Raw genomic sequence first — 17,179 nt, 5'->3', positions numbered from 1 at the left:
TAAATAACTATGATAAGCACTCTCCTAATTCAGGGACAGAACACATAAATTAGCCTTATCCTGTTACTAACTACATTATCTCAAAAACATTTAAAATGTCATATAACACGGGAATGTTTAAGAAAATCGCAGCTAACTTTACTGCAGTCTGACTTATTTCATCATAGTTGTAGCACTTTATTTTATGGTTATATAAAATATGGCAGTGAATATATTATTCTAAATGTACTGGCTAGTGAATTTCATCTTAACAAGGGAGTGAGAAATCCAAATAAACCAAGCAATTCATTTATATGGGCACATGAATCTGTGGTTTTAGTATCAAAAACCATAGGCTATATTGTACTAAAAGTGACATTCAATATAAATACTATGACATTTTTGAAACTATGTTCACTGCAGCATGTTTTTGTCATCAAAAACTCATATATGTATACTGGAATGCCTTCCCAGAAGAGTGGAGGCTGTTACAGCAGCAAAAGGGATCCGATTCCATATTAATACCCATGGCTTTGGAAAGAGATGGTTAACAAGTACATATGGGTGTGATGTTCAGTTGTCCACATACTTTTGTAAATGTAGTGTATCTTCAGCTCCTGCTTATTGACTTAAGTTGTATCTTCAGCATATGAAACACATGTTCAATTGGATTCAGATCAGGTGGCTGACCTGGCCAGTCAAGAATGTTACAGTTTTTGGCTTTGAAAAACATTTTTTTTGCTTTAGCAGTGTGTTTGGGATCATTGTCTTGCTGCGGAAGGAAGTGAAGTACCATACAATGAGTTTAGAGGTATTTGCTTAAACTTGAGCAGATAAGGCGCTTCTGTACACTTGAGAATTCATTCTGCTGCTGCTGTCAGCAGTTACATCAATGAAGACAAGTAAGCCAGTACCTGTGGCAGCCATGCACACCCAAACCTAGACACCCCCCACCACCATGTTTCACAGATGGGGGGGTGGGGGGGATCTTGGGAAGCTCCTTTTTGCCTCCATACTTTCCTCTTGCCATCTTTTAAGTACTTCGTAGCAAACTGTAACCTGCCCATCCTGTTTTGTGGCTGAGTAGTGGTTTGCATCTTACAGTGTATCCTCTGTAGTTCTATTTGTGAAAGTCTTTCAAGGACAGTTGTCACTAGAAGTTATAGCCAAAATATTATCTTACAGATCAACTCATCAAGGAAACAGTAAAAAATAAAGTTTAACTGGTTCTGAAATCATTAACACAGGAACATATGTCCACTATAAATATATATTCTTAATTTAAGACAGAATCCCATTTTTCATTACATTAAAGGGAGATGTCCAAAACATCATATAGGCTATGTTTGGGTTGTTAGTGAGCTCTAAAACAAAAGTAGATGTTGTGTTTATCTTTTTGAGATCTGATTTCTGGAATGGTCAAGTATTTGAATCAAGTTCTTTTTCACTCTCAAAGTTTGGTTCAGTAGCAACCCTTCAGTACTCTTGCATTAATGCTATGGATCAAAATCTTGTTCAATAGTAGCAAAAAAGACGTCAGTGACAGAATGAGCAGGCTTCTCCCGCGCAACGGACTGGAGCCCACCGTTCCCGACTCGCGCCCCGGGAGTCTCCGCCCTCGAGCTTTGCCTGCTTCCCAGAGAAAACCGAAAAGGAGAGAAAAGAAAGACTGGGATTCCCCTAAAATGGAGGCACTGCGTAGCTGGTAGTGCAATTCGGTAGCCGTATGCAAACCAGCACTTTCACTTCCACCCCTCCCTTCAGCCCTCCCTCGTTTTCGCCTCGCCTCTCTTCTTCTTCTTTTTTTTTTTTTTTTTTTTTTTTAATTTAACGACATTTCCCATAACGCATGTTAGTGCTTCGTCTGTCGCTCTTTTCTGGTGATTTTCATGCGTACTTTTAGAACCCAGCTACAGCCATCCCGCAGCTAGGCGCTTAGCTATCTATGCGTTTTTATTTTAGCTGCTATTAATGTACGCTAGCTTGCTCGCAAAATAAGTTTTCTCTTTTCATTAAAACCGCGTGTCCTACAACCCTTCATATCTGACGTTGCTTTCTAGCTATTATTAATAAAAAAAATTGTTGCAACCCATAATTAATCTATGAATAAGAAAAATTGTAAACTGGGGAGTTGAATTCGGCTGCTGTGCGAACAGGTAAGAACCTTTATAGCTTCCTGTCACTCAATTCATAATGTGCGCATGTTGTTTAGTTTATAGCTAGCTGGTGTTTGCTAAGTGGCTAGCAAAGGATCTCGCTAGATACATGGTTAGCGTGTCAACTTAACGACTTTAATTGCAATATATGTATTAGTTCACTAGGTTGATTCTATCTATAACTTGTTTTTGAAGCAAGTTGGCACCAGCTAGCAGCAGAATAATACCCTGACGTGGTTGCTGATGTGTGGCCAACCTAGCTAGCCAATTCGGCCGGCTAGCTACAGCTGAGATCACTGTGTAGACAGACAGGATCTTCAACACAACAGGTTGGACAGAGTTTAGCACTAACGCTAGCTATCTCTCGCGAGCTGTTTTTCATGTCAGTATATTTTTGGTGGTTCGCTTTTGCGCTGTTTATTTGTTGATAGCTGGCTGGCTTGCTATTCAATATTATTAGCGACACCTGGCAGGAACACCCCAATCAAAGTAACCAGTGCTAGTAGCAAGCTAGCAATGTCCAGCTTTCGAGATAGGGGGTTAACTGTTTCTTTATTAGTATTTGTTGACACTTTGTCACGGTATTGATTATGATTTTGACATTCGAAGTGCATCATATAATTTTAGAATTTTTTTGGATGTTGTTATTCCCGGTGAATGATGAACATGTATAGCCGGTAGTTAATGCCTAGTCATCTCAGACCTACTCATCTGGAATCAAACCTTGATGTAGCCTAAATCCATTGAGAGGAATGTCGCACACCGTGTGTCTTGGGAATTTCAATCAAACCGACTGTAAATTGCATAATTATTGTTGATGCATGTGTTGTACATCTACACGACACAGACACCGATTAAAGTCAGATTTTTTTAAACCAGCGTAACTAATGTTAACTAGACTAAATTATTTGTGGTCCAAACATGGTCTGATGAATTCATCACGTTGTGGAGGGGCGCTAGTTTATAGCAATACAGTTAATTCCATTCCTTTTCTCACTGATTTTGTATGCAAGTCATTGTTGCACTTCTTTTTTGTTGTTAGATCTAAATATTGTTTTGGACATTACAACTAGGTCGTTGTAATAATGTACGACACTCTCATATGTATTGAAAATACCTTAGGTGACATTTGAATGCGTTCTCCAGTTATGTGACTGGGATTGTGTAATGAATTTACGTGTGTGCTGGCGAATGTATGGATGGACAGAAAGTTGACAAGTTAATATATTCAAGTAGCAAAATAATCTGTGTTTGTGGTTGTTTTTGAGAACTTTCTAAAATGTAAACATGCATTGTTGGGTTGGGGTTCCTTATGGAGCAAGCGGTATCCTAGGAGTTGGTTGTCATGGAGCTTTGAGACTATGCCGACACTATTCTTGTGACCCAGCTCTGTCTGTGGGCAGCTCTAGTTCTTACTGAAGATGAAGGTGCCCTGATCTGACCCTGAGCAGGGCTGAATTTACACCAGGCTCAAACAAGCTACGCAATTCAGCAGTCAGAAGTCGTTCATGTGTGTCAAGGTGTGTGAAAAGGTTGTGGAGTCAAGTGTCCCAGCATGGCTTCCTGTGGTGTGTGTTTCTTTTGAGGGGTGTGCTGTTGGAATGAACCAGCCAGGATCACTCCCTGAGAACAGGCACTCCCCGGTCTACTGAGCCGGCTTGCTGCAAGTCTGTTTTTCTGTATCTGTCAGATTTTTATTTGTCTATAATGCCCTCTCTCTCTATCTCTCCCCCCCTCTCTCTCTCATTGTTCCGGCTCTCTCTCTCTCTCTCTCTCTCTCTCTCTCATTTTTCCGGCTCTTTCCCTGCATCATGCGGTGGTGTGTACCAGCTGAGTGGTTGTGAACGCGCTGCGTGTCGTTTCTCTAATGGTAGCCCGTCCGTGGGCAAAGAGCAACAGGTTGCGTGCGTGGAGTCTGACTCTGGCTGCGGGGCCGCACCGGCGCAGAGGACGAGCGGGCCGGAGAGAGGGTGTGTGGGAGTGGGCTGGGAGCTTTTCTTTCTCTCTCTCTCTCTCTCTCTCCCTCTCCCATTTTGTGTATGTGGCTTTGTACTCGTGCGTGCGTGTGGGAGTCGATGTGCGTGCCTGCGCATTTGGAGCTGCGAGTAGGTGTACGTGTGTGTGTCCGCCTCCGGTCCCATCGCTCTCGCCGAAATGAAATTGGTTATCCGGGATGGAATGTTTTGACGTAGACAAAGTGGACACGATTTCTCTCGGTGAATGATTTATTTATTTATTTATTTTTTTGTAAAAAACGTTATCAGTGAGTTCTTATCTGAGGTCTGTAAAACCTGAGCTACTTCGTGATGAAGCTATTTTTAACTCTGATTTCCACAATTAAGCAATACGGCACTGGAGACGGTGCTGTATTGTGAATGCAGTCACGGCTACTGGGGAGTTGGGCACGGCCTTGAGTGCTGTATTGCTTTTATAAAACGGTTATAGCGTATAGAAACAATTGATGACACAATGTTATTTAGTAGTTTTATTTTGTAAGTAACGGTTTGTGCACGGAGTGATAAGACATTGTGTGTACAAACAGGCTGTTTGAATAACTGTTACTCAATCGGATTTACGATCCCTGTGGAGCGCGGTCTCAGCCAGTCAGCATCCAGGATCAAAACAGCCTGTTTTGAAGTCAGGAACAGCTCTGAATAGCATAGTGCAGTATGCAATGTGTCAGTGGGGAGTAAGCTTAAAAGGTATGGATTCATTTTGATTGCTGTTTTAATATTTAGAATGTAGGCCTAGTTATGGCTAGGCTGGGCTGTGTTTCTCAGCCTTTTGTTACACATGCGATCGTGGCTCTGGGATTGAACCTCACAGGACTCGGGCATCGTTTTACATTCGTTTCCCAATCGCCCCTCTTTCTTTGTGTCTGTGGCCGTAACCTCTGGCAGATATGCAGAGTCTCGCTCGCGCGCGCGCGCTCACGCTCACACGCATGCTCACACGCGGGGGTGAAGTGATGTGACTTCAGCCCAGCTGCACAGCTGCCACATATTTCTCAGCAGGCAGCGTTTCATCTGGAAGAACGCCCCGCCCGATCACCCGCCCCCCTCCCGCGGAGACGGGCGCCGTCCTTCTGCGAGGGTGCGGCGGGGTCTGGGCGCGGCGCGCTCGCCGTACCGCGTGGCCGCGGGGGGGGGGGGCGGGGGTGGGGTCGAGCTGCAGACCGAGCAGCCTCTGCTTTCGCCACGGGAGCGAGCGGCCCTGTCTGCAGCCACGCGCACACACACATACATATGCGTACAGACAGGCACACGTGTACACTCTCTCACGCACACACACACACACACACACACAGTGCACAGGTACACTCTCGCACACACACACACACATATGCACAGTACACACACTCACACACATGCACAGTGCACACATGTATACACACACTCACATGCACAGTGCAGTCGTACACACACACACACACACACAGACGCGCACAGACACGTTCTATGTGCGGTCATTAACCTCGTGTCACCTGGTGGCTGTGGGAAGCTCAGCATATGGCCTCCCTTATCTGCAGCCTTGGCTTAACTCTGCAGTAAAAGCAGTGTCAGACAGATAGCGCAGACAGGCAGTCGGCCGTAATCGCACAGAAACAAAATGAAGGTCTGGCTCAGCAATGCCCTCACATGTACAAGAAGGGACCGAAGAAAGCCGTCTCCTCGCTGCCCTGTTATAATCTGTGTTTGTCTTGGTCCCAGACAGAGAGATGCGTTGACACGGAACAAAAAGACGCGCGGTTTGGTTTTCAGAGTCGAAACATTTTTCTGAATCATTCAGACACATGCGCTTTTATTTGTTTTTGTTTGAAAGCAGTGAGCGAACAAAGCTGAAGACCTCTTTGTGACATCCACGTGTCGTTATGTGTTCGCTGTAGCCCAGCTGAGGCATTGGTTTCAGCTTTAAATCCGGCGGCGGACGCTCAGCCCGTCTCGCCGTAGCCGTGAATCTAGCCTCGTTAAACGTGTGCCGCGGGTTGGCTCTCTGTGAGCTCCCTGCGGCCCTGTGGACTGTGTACCTGTCTGTTATTTTTTCCCCCCTTTTCACTCCACGAAAAAAGCTGATAAGGCCCGTGTAGATACGCTCCAGCGCGGTTACTGTACACACAAGAATGTCCTCATTTCCCCTTTAACTGCCAGGAAACATGACACCCTCACCGCCATTATGTCAGCGGCGGTGCGTCTGAACGAGGGGTCCTAGCGCCACTTCGGAAAGCGCCTGAACGAAGACGGAAGCGCAGCGGGGCCTAACGCTGAGTCGCGTTCCCACGGGTGGCCTGGAATGAACGCGTCATCGGCGTGTTCGTAAGTTTAAGAGTTTAAGGGTTTTTAGGAGAGCGAGGGAGGTTAAGTGGCTTTTGTTGTAGTTCTTAACCTTGGGGCAGAAACTTTGCCTTGGCTTCTCTTGGCATGGTAATGATCAGCTTGCCAACCGTCTTTTAAGGCAGGTTGATATGCAAATTGGATTTTCTCATCATGTGATTGGACAACCACCCCGAGCAGCAGGGTTCACATGAATTTCCTCTGTGCAGATTGCACCGTTAGTGTACCCGTGACACTGTATGCCCTAGGCTTGTGTGCACTGTTTGTTCTCTTTTTTTTGTGACTGGAGCTTAGAGGAGGCAAAGAACAAATTAAACATACGCTGTAGTGTGTCATTTAAGTTCACTTAGCCTAAGTTCACGGTTTTCTTATTTCTCATATCCTCTTATTTCTCTAATTCTCTCTCATTCTTTCTCCCCGATTGATCTGTGTGCGTTTGTTTTTTTTGTGTGGGGGAGAGCAGGAGGCTCTTGAATGTTACGGGCTGCTGGAGAGCTGACGTGCATCACGCTGTAGAGCCGTGGTAACCAGCCCTGTTCCTGGAGATCTACCGTCCTGTAGGAGTTCACTTCAACATACATTTGGCACTCCTGACTCTACTAGTTAGCCGCTCAGCGCGACCTCTAGTTGTTGAATGAGGCGTGCTTTGTTAGGGTTGGAGTGAAAACCTACAGGACAGTTGACCTTGCGGAACAGGGTTGGTTACCACTTTCTGCAGAGGGACCTGCTGTTCTCGGTACAATGGCCGCGCCTGGGACCTGACAGCAGTAGACCAACCCCCTGAGAGGGCCAGCTGGCTAGCGAAAGCGTTTTTTAAGGTTTGCTGAAGAATTAGGTTTTAACGGCGTGGGTTGGGATGTTTCACCTGGCCTGGCTTTGAAAGGCCCTGCCCCCTCTGTTGTTTTTCTCATCCCCTGTACCTCGTGCTCAGAAAAGGCGGTTGGCTCTGGTCTTGTGCTGCGCAAGGGACCGTGGGGAAACTCTCGTCCTCAGTATTAAGCGTGAAGAAATGAAGGGATCGGGGCCAAGCTGTCGGGCTCTGGCATATACAGGAAAATGAGCTGTTGAAAATGGGCAAAGCAGTTTTTGTCAGTTTTTGCTCTCTGCTTGGCCCTTGATTGACAAGAATTCTTCTTAATCGAGGTGTATACTGCATTTTAAACACTGTCCTTCTGGTGTCCCCTCTTCAGACACAGAGCTGACATACCGCTTTCACACGTATCTAGGCTTGGAGGGCAGCTGTGAACAGTGGTGTTACGCACAACAAACACAAAATTGATCTGAGAATGTTTTTTTGTTGCCGAAAATGAAGAGTCTGTCCTCTTCCAGTGTGGGTGTGCTACTTGCTAGAGGCAGTTCAGCTCAGGTGAGCCACGCCCCCTTCACTTTAAAGTGCTGTTTAAGCACTTATCATCACTGTTATTATCATTATTATTACTGTTATTATTATTCAGATTATTAGCAATACTGTTATTTTTATACATAACAATAAATAAAAATAAAATAGTAATAATAATTATTATAATATTATTATTAGCAGTATTATTATTACTAACATTACAACTAATAATAATAATAATAATAATATGTTCCTCTGCCTGAAATGCCAAATGCAGGTTTGGCCTTTTTCTCACTCCTGTGAGAGCGCTCCTGGTTTCTGTGGGTGAACTGGAGCTTGTCCTTCATAAGCACATTTAAAAGCTGTCCATTTCACCGGCGTAAGATGATAAGAGCTACAGGGCCAATTACGTTTCCCTTCTTAAAAAGGGCAAAATCTGTTTTTCAAAACGGTAATTCGTCACTGCAAAAGAGCACCCCTGCCAGCCGGTGTTTTAAAACATGAACGCGCTGCTCCCCGTGGGATCGATTTTTAAAAAACTGAGTTTTAAATCATCAGCGTCCTTCCGTTTTTCAACATTAGGCAGACGTAATGGCAGAATTTAAGCGCAGTGCATTGTGGGTCTGCTTCCGCCTCACACGGTAGCCTGTGACTGGGCTGCCCCAGTCCAGATAAACTTCTCCATTTGGTCATTTGTCCACATAATTGTCATTTTTCCACAAAACACACATTCGCAGTGAAGACTTGCCCTATCTTACGGCGCTGTTGTTTGTTCTGCTCCTGTTCGTTTACCTAGTGGGGAAGGTTGAATGGGTCCCCTCACAATAGAGGCCATGGCATTTGTGTGTGGGGGATTATGTGCGCGTGTTTCCTCAGTGTGTGGTGCGTCTGTATGTTTGATTTTAAGCTTGTGAGCGAGTGGGCACGTGTGTGTTTATGGACATTGTGCGTGTCTGTGTTTGTGTGTTTGCAAGCATGTTTGTTGATGTGTGTCCTCAGAATGTGTGTGTGCTGTGAGTGTGTGTCAGTATGTGAGCGTGTGTTTGTTTAGTGATTGTGTCAGCGAGATAGTGTGTGTGTGTATCGGTGAGTGAGTTTCCTCTGTGTGTGTCTGTGTGTGCGTGCATGCGTGCGTGTGCGACTGCGCGTGCGTTTGCAGACGTGCTCTGTCGCGGCGGCCCTGCAGGCTAACAGCAGCGCAGACCGGGCTCTCTGTGAAGGTGACTGTACACGGGGGCGGGGCGGGGCGCGCCGGAGCCGACGCCCTCCCACCTGTCCCTCCGCCTGCTGACGGGCGGAGCTCGGCCCCGCGGCCCGGCTCCCGCTCCGCGGCTGAGAGAGCCGGTCCGGGCGTTCCCCGCAGCCGCGGTGCCCCTCTGGTGCGCTCTGAGTGTGGCGGCCTGCCGCCCTGTCAGTGCTGGAGCTGGGCTGGGGTGAGGAGCCTGCCGTAGCCCGTCCAGCCCAAAAACGGCCCCGGCTATCAGCAGCAGCTGCTACAGCCCAAACAGATACGAGCGCTTTGCTCAGTGTGAGTCTGTGACAGGCCAAGTGCAAATGTGTAATGAAATGGAGTGCTGCCCTTTGGCGTTCCCTTCAACGGCCCTTCCCCTGTTTAAGTCAGGAGCTGCATGTTTTGGCCCCCGCTTCTGCATGACACGTAACTGTCAGACAGACAGACATAAACACACAGGCATGCATACAGACGTACGCACGCGCATATACACAGACGCACACACGCGCATACACACAGACGGACAGGCACACACGCACATACTCACAGACACATTCACACGCTCTCTCACACACACACAGACAGCCACGCGCCTGCACACACGCTCACACACACACGCACACATGCACAGACAGACAGACAGACAGACATAAACACACAGACATGCATACAGACGTATGCACGCGCATACACACAGACGGACAGACGCACACAGGTACACACGCACATACTCACAGACACATTCACATGCTCTCTCACACACACACACACACACACGCACAGACAGACAGACAGACAGACAGACAGACGCCCGTGCACACACACACACACACACACAGACACACACACACACACACACAGACAGACAGACGGACGCCCGCGCGCACAAACACGCACACACACACACACACGCACACAGTACTGCACTCCACCGTGCCCCACCTCGCTCCCAAGGCCACAGTGTGGAGCCAGGTTTCTGCTGGTGGGGTGACCTTGCAGAGCGGCCATGCGCAGGCCGCCTCCAAGCCCCTCCCCCGTGGCAGATCCTGTGCAACATCACCGCTGCAGGCAGGTTGGCGCTTACTGACAGCAGCACACGGCTCGAGCAGGGCCTTGCCCAGCCTGCATTAGCGAGCGCTAAAACAGCGCTATCGCTCCCGTGTCTGCGCTACAGCGGGACACGGCCGCTGGTTCAGTCACTTTGTTTTAGTCTTTCTGTGTACTGATCCTGATTTAGTGTTTTGGTTGTGGGGATGGGGGGTTTTGAATTATACTGTTTCAAACACTCCGATAACACGCGGCAGTCTATTTTTGTCTCGTATTTATATGGCCTCGTCTTCCTGTGATGGTGCCGAACCGTTTTTAATGCTGTTGTCAGCTCAAACCCGACGCTGTTCCTTATTCGCTTAGCTTTAGTCTTTGAGCATCGCGCGACAGGAGGCTCGTGAAAGCACGTCACCTTTCCACGTCGCATGTTCGGGCGTTTCTCTCGTAACTATGTATTGAGGCATTAAATATGTTCGTTTTATATTTAACTGCTGGTTAAATAATATTTAACTGCTGGTTAAGTATTCCTTTTTTTCTCTATATTAATAATACAGTGGTGCGGCATGTCTGTACAATGCCTGGGATGTGTGGCCATACTGTACTGTATATTGGGCTGGGCAGTGTGTGCTTGCATGCACGTGCGCGTGTGCATGTCTGTGTGTGTGTGTGTGTGTGTGTGTGTGTGTGTGTGTGTGTCTGTCTGTGTCTGTGTGTGTCTGTGTCTGTGTCTGTGTGTGTGTGTGTCTGTGTGTGTGTGTCTGTGTGTGTGTGTGTGTGTGTGTGTGTCTGGGATGCTGCTGTGTATCAGAAAGCAGCAGAAGCAGGGACTGTATGTGTAGAACATGGTGTGCCCCCTGGGGAAAACACTCCATTGATTATCAGAGCAGGGGAAGGGGAGGTAGAGACCTGCACAGAGATTCAGCTTCTCCTTTAGCAATGGGAATGCTCTTGTGCATAGTCTGAAGGGCCCATTAACCCCCACACACACATCTCTCTCTCACACTCTCTCTTCATTTACCTCAGCCCCCCCCACTGTGATGTGCTTCAGCTGGGGGGGGCTGTGCGCCACCCTTCCTCCGCCCAAACTCCACCCACCCTCCATCTCTGAGGTGCGGAAGAAATGCAGCGCGTCTGTCCCTGCCGCTCTTCCCTTCTTTTCCCTGCTCTTCTCCACCTTCTTGTCTCCCGTTTTCTCTCTCTCTCTCCTTTTTTCCGAGCCTGCGTTGCGCTCTGTGGCCCTGAATCACGGTTCAGCCATTTCAGCCTCTTCCTGTTTGCTCTCTTAATCAGCTCAGGGTGGCTGGGCTGATTCATGGCGGTGGACGCGGCGCCGGGCCGCGCTGCGCTGCCGTTTCCCTGAGTCACTCTCCTTCAGCCAGGAGTCGCGTCTCTCTCTCTCTCTCTCTCTCTCCGGGACCCTCTCCCCCGCCCCTCCCCTCCCCTCGGCTCAGCCCGTTCCGTCCCAGCGGCTCCCACCAGCGCGTTTTACCTGCCCTCCTTCCTCCCCTCCGCCTCCCTCCATCCCTCCGTCCGTGCTCCTGTTCGGCGAGGCGGCGCTCCAGGAAGGGGAGCCCGAGCCTGAGCCGGAGCCGGAGCGTTTCTCTCTCTCTCTCTCTCTCTTTTTTTGTTTTAACGCGCGCGGCGGGCGCAGCACTGAGACAGTCTGCCAGGGGAAGGAGGTGAGAGAGCAGGGGGGAGGGAAACAACACACACAAAAAAAACTATCTTTAAAGATCAATATGAAACGCTCCTCCCCATTGGCTCCCCGCTCAGCCGACCCGCCTGCAAACCCGGAGCCGGTTGGCCCGCGCCTCCCACCGCGCACAGCAACTGCAGCGTGTGGGGAGGGAAAAAAAAAAAAAACACTCTCTCGCTCGCTCCCTCTCCCGTCTTCCCTCTCTCCTCATCGTTTATGTTTTTTTGCTTTTTTCTTTTTTCATTTCATCCTGCGACCTGTCTGCGGCGGCTGCGGACGTGCGCGAGCCGGCAGCGCTGATCCCCCGCGCCCCGTTTCAGCGGCCTCTCTGCTTTCATTCCGGACCGCAGCTCAGTCCGAGTCAAGCCGGCTAATTAGCCAGGGCTCGCGGGAGCCTCTGAAAGGGACATCCTCTGTCTCTCGTGCATGCGCGTGCTCTCTCTCTCTCTCTCTCTCTCTCTCACTCTCTCTCTCTCTCTCACTCTCTCACTCACTCTCTCTCGCTCTCTCTCTCTCACTCTCTGTCTCCCTCTCTCTCGCTCTCTCAGACTGAGACACAGTCTGCCCTTTCCCTTGTGCTGCTGCCTGCTTCTTGTCTGTCTGGCTGCTCTCTCTCTTTCTCTCCTCTCTCTCTCCCTCGCTCTGTTCTTTTTCTCTTCATCATGTTCCAGCTGCTCTCCAGCTTCAGTGAATTTTTCTCCATTTCCCTCCTCAGCACTGGTGCACTTTATGAATATGTATGAGTCTGTATTCGTTCCCTGAACTTTCATCCGTCCTGTCCGATTCCTGGCAAATGATTGAAACTGTCTTCAAGGTCTTTTGTGACTTAAAATTTTTTAGAATTTTTTTATTTATTTAACTCCCTCCGCACTTCTTTCTTTCACATTGTTCCTGAATTTTTATAGACTCCTTGTTTTTTTCAACCGCAGAATCTGTCGGGAAAGGAAGAAAGCAGATGAGCAGTTAACGAGGCGAAGGACGGATAAATCAAAGGGCTGAAACTTGGGAGAGGGAGGGACCAGAAGAGGAAGAGAAGAGGAGGAGGAGGAACCGGAGAAGCGACGGAGCACAAAGTGCCTACTCCCGAAGGAGCAGCGCTGTCAGACCAGCCCCCTGTCTCTCCCTGGGCCTGACGGTCACCTGACGGGCTTCTCGCTCCTTTGGAACAGCAGGTGAGTGAGCGGCGACCGTTAGCCTGTGGAGCCGGGCCTCGATTGTGACTGTGTGCATCACCGTGACGGCCCTGTTCCTGCTCGCGTCCCCGGTAAACGTTGCTGTGGGTTTGCTAATCGGATTTATTTTCACTGTGGTTTTCTTTCTTCCTCATTGCTGCTTATGAAGCGTTTCATCAGGGAGGCGGACCCCGTCGCCCGGCGCCCCACACGCATCACACGTCTCATCTGAGCGTTCGGGACACCGTTTTTTTTTTTGGTTTTTTTTTTAACGTGGAAAAGAAACGTACCTACCGTCCAACGATACCAAAGGAAATACCGGACCTTAACAAGAGCTACTGTGACGCCTAGACACAAAGGACGCAGCGAGAGAGACGGACTCTGGTACCTTTCTCTCTCTCTCTCTCTCTCTCTCTCTTTCTCGCTCACTCCCTCCCTCTCCAGCGCAGTGTCAGGGAGTGTCCCCCCAGTCCGCCCTGCTCCCAGAATGCCCGTGTGACCCGCCTTCTCTTGTCCCCCGCGACCGTGACAGAGCTGGACTCTGCTCGCCAGTCATCCCGCCACCCCCTCAAGGTGATTCCCTCCCGTGAACTGGCGGAACCGCGATCTCAATCTGCCCAGAGAAAAACATCTACATATATGATCGTTTTTTTCAAAGCCCGGGCTGGGATGAGAGGTTTAATCCACTTTAGGAAGCATGTCATTTGATCGCAAGCTTTAATTTTCTATTTCGTTTGCCTGAGTGGTGGCCAGTTCTTGCCCGGAGTCCAGCAAGAAAGCGGAGGTTTTTTTTTTTGTTGTGTGCGCAGGCCTGGGATTGAAGCTGCCCTCGTTTCACCCCCCTGGGCCGTTCCCCGGAGGACCCCAACCACCTGCCATGGCTGCCAACGTGGCCATGGGCCGCGACACCAAGTGGCTGACCCTGGAGGTGTGCCGGGAGTTCCAGAGGGGCACCTGCTCCCGCTCGGACGCCGAGTGCAAGTTCGCCCACCCCTCGCGCAGCTGCCACGTGGAGAACGGCCGCGTCATCGCCTGCTTCGACTCGCTCAAGGTGAGCAGCCCGCCCGCACGCGCGCGCGCCCAGCTAGCGCTCTGGTGTATACTCTGCACGTGTGCGCTTGCTTAGACATGCACACACACAGGCACGCACACACACACACACACGTAAACTCTCTCAGAGGCACATGCTCAAGTGTGCACATGCAGATACAACACTGTTTTTGATTGCTCGTCGTCAGTAAGTCACCAACTGGAACGTGCTAATTTGTAAATAGGGAAGAGAATGCCAGGGTGCCATGAACAATTGGAGATGATCTGCAGCACGTTTGGTAACATTGTCAGTGTGACAGGAGATCGTTTAAAAAAAAATAAAAAAAAGATAAATAACAATGGGTCTTACTGGGCTTCAAGTCTGAGCTTGGGTAATTACGGAAGATCCTTCTGAGAATGGAAAACAGAGTGGCACTAAATTAATGACATGCTATGCAGGTGCAAATGACAGTTTTGGGCAAGGCCCAGCCTTGTTTTGGACCCGAGACTCTCTGACTCAGTCACATATTTGCTTTTGACCACATGTTGTTTATTCTTCTTATTTTCACGCCTTTGTTTATTCCTAAGGAAGTGGTAGAAGTGCACGTAACATGAACTGTAAACATATCGTAACAATAATCCTGATAAGAAGAGGAACGAAGTGAAGCCAAAAAGCCGAGTTCAGAATATGGTTTCCGAGTCACGCCAAGTCTGTTGGACGGAGATGTAAGGCATTTTAAAAAATGTGATTGCCATATGCGTCTTCAGGAGGCTCTGATAACCGTGGGCTGAAATGAAAAGGCTAAAATGCATTCTGTTGAAGGCGTCCGAACGCCGCTCTGCCAGTTGTGGGGCGCGCGGCCTGAACGCGCCGAGCAGGCCGGGGCAGATAATATTGGTATTGTGAGCCCCCCTGGCTCCGCCAGCAGGCCAGGCAACCTGCGCCTGCCCGTCTCAGCACTCTCACTCACAGACAAGGGAGCCTCTGTCTGAGAAAGCCAGCTGTCTCCTCATTACTGACTTAGATTGTATTATTCTGCCATTATATGTATATGTGTATATGTATATTAATGTGTGTGTATATATATATATATATATATATATATATGTATGTATATATATAGTGAGCTCCATAATGCCTGGGACAAAGGTGTATCTTTTCTTGATTTTGCTCTGTACTCTACAATTTCACATTTGTCATTAATCAAACAATTCGGTTAAAGTTCAGATTCTCAGCTTTTATTACAGGATATTTTTTATATACAATTTGGCTTCACCATGCAGAAAATACAGCACTTTTTATACATAGTCTCCCCCCCCCCCTTTTTTTCAGGTCAGCATAATGTTTGGGTCAAATGGGTTCACGGGTGTTTCTCATTAGTCAGTTGTGTTAAATGGCCTTAGTGCAGGAATAAGAGAGCTTTCAGTATCTTGTCTTGATTCTAGGCTTTTGATTGTCTGTTGTTGGCGTTCGTCAACATTAGTACCAGAGTTGTGCCAGTGAAAGTCGAGGAAGGAAGACATAGGCCAAACTGGCCAACTGTTTGGAACATCATTAAAGAGTAATTACAATCACTGTTTCAGCCTGGCTCTGGCTACTACTCAATTTTGAAAAATGCCTCCTGGGGTGGCTTGAGTAGGTGTATCCGGCTCATTTGCATGAAGTATTCTCTAGGAAAATTAATTTGTTCAGCGTAACTGCACCTGGCTCATGAAACCTGGATCAAACTATCAAGCTAGGCCTTGCCGCTCAAATATGAATCAAGATTCAGCAATTACCTGGCAATTACATCTCACCTCAAATGTTTGCAGAAACATATTTTGGTGGACTGCTTAGGTGGAATATGAGAAAGTTCACGAATAGGCCACCATTCTTCTTCGGTTTGAAAACTTTGGGCTAAAAACCAATCTAGCCAATAGGGTGCCAGCAGTGTTTTTTTCCTATCGTTTTTAAAAACTAAGTGGATAAATTTGTGGGTGACAACAATTTTCCGGCTGGATATCTTAATTGACATTTATGTGATGTAGTTATAGTAACTCCAAAGAGGTACTCACGATTGGGGTGAGGCTAGAGTGGAGGGCAGTAAAAAGACTCTTTTCTACCAGTTTTTTCTGTTAAATGATATATCATAAGTGTTGAAAATAACCTTAATGATCTAGAGTGTAATTACTCTTTAAGAAGAAAAAAACACAGGTGAATTCAGTATTCACAAAGCCACCTGGTAGGCCGAGGAAGACCTCTACAGTTGATGACTGAAGAATTCTCACCACGGTGGAGAAAAACCTCAAAATGCCTGCCAGTCAGATCAGAAACACTCTTCACGTGTGGATGTGTCAGTGACTACGGTCTGCAGGAGAGTCTGATAGCAGCAACAGAATGAATTCTGAAGTGTACAGAAGTGTACAGACAGCGTCTTACCTGCTGAAGTTCAGCCAAATGCCTCCAAACTTACTGGATGGTGCTTCATCCTACAGCAAGATGATGATCCCAAACATAGTGCTAAAGCAACAATGGAGTTCAAAGCCAAAAATAGGAAATTTTTGACAAACATTACAATGAGAACAGACCAATCAGCCCAACAATGCTTGCCGTTTTCCAACCAATAAAGTATGCCTAATGCTCGGTTTACCTACTAACTAGACAGTATCTAGCACTGTATGAAGCCTGGTCTAGGAAAAACCCAGAGTTTCTGCCTCTACTACATGACCTGGCATACAGTGACATTCTAGAGAATTCCAATTTTGTGGCAACAGTTTGGGGAAGGCCCTTTTCGAATGCAGCATGACCGTGCCCCCATAGACAAAGCGAGGGCAATAAAAAAATGATTTGCCGAGTTTAGTGTGGCAGAACTTGACTGGCCTGCCCAGAGCCCAGACCTCAACCCCATTTAACACCTTTGGGATGAATTGGAACGATGACTGCGAGCCAGGCCTTATCGCCCAGTATCAGTATCTGACTTCACTAATGCTCTTGTGTCTGAATGGAAGCAAATCCCTGCAGCCATGTTCCAACATCTAGAGGAAAGCCTTCCCAGAAGAGTGGAGGCTGTTATAGCAGCAAAGGGGGAACCAACTCCATATTAATGCCCATGGTTTTGGAATGAGATGTTTCAGCACATATGAGTGTGTTGTTTGGGTGTCCACATACTTTTGGCCATGTAGTGTATGCAAGTATAATTTCCTTGGATTTATACTCAGT

At 47.9% G+C, this 17,179-nt stretch overlaps 1 protein-coding gene across 12 annotated transcripts in view; it reads left to right on the top strand.

Moving 5' to 3' along the window:
* The first annotated feature begins 1,772 nt into the window (after nucleotides 1-1,772).
* Nucleotides 1,773-17,179, top strand: part of LOC118236467 (muscleblind-like protein 3) — a 45,807-nt gene continuing 30,400 nt past the window's right edge. For 3 of the 12 annotated variants that reach the window (XM_035434888.1, XM_035434890.1, XM_035434893.1), the window contains exons 1-4: nucleotides 1,774-2,135; nucleotides 12,709-12,951; nucleotides 13,121-13,524; nucleotides 13,761-14,002. In XM_035434888.1, the coding sequence (XP_035290779.1) occupies nucleotides 13,829-14,002 (174 nt within the window). In that variant the 5' untranslated portion in view covers nucleotides 1,774-2,135; nucleotides 12,709-12,951; nucleotides 13,121-13,524; nucleotides 13,761-13,828. Of the gene's footprint in view, nucleotides 2,136-2,208; nucleotides 2,465-3,530; nucleotides 3,656-12,005; nucleotides 12,594-12,708; nucleotides 12,952-13,120; nucleotides 13,525-13,760; nucleotides 14,003-17,179 lie in introns of those variants that run through there. The other 9 variants (XM_035434891.1, XM_035434889.1, XM_035434883.1 and 6 more) reach the window with 8 other exon arrangements.

This window comes from Anguilla anguilla, chromosome 9 (assembly GCF_013347855.1).
Source record: "Anguilla anguilla isolate fAngAng1 chromosome 9, fAngAng1.pri, whole genome shotgun sequence".
Classification (NCBI taxonomy): Eukaryota; Metazoa; Chordata; class Actinopteri; order Anguilliformes; family Anguillidae; genus Anguilla; species Anguilla anguilla.
This window is presented reverse-complemented; position numbering and strand designations above follow the sequence as displayed.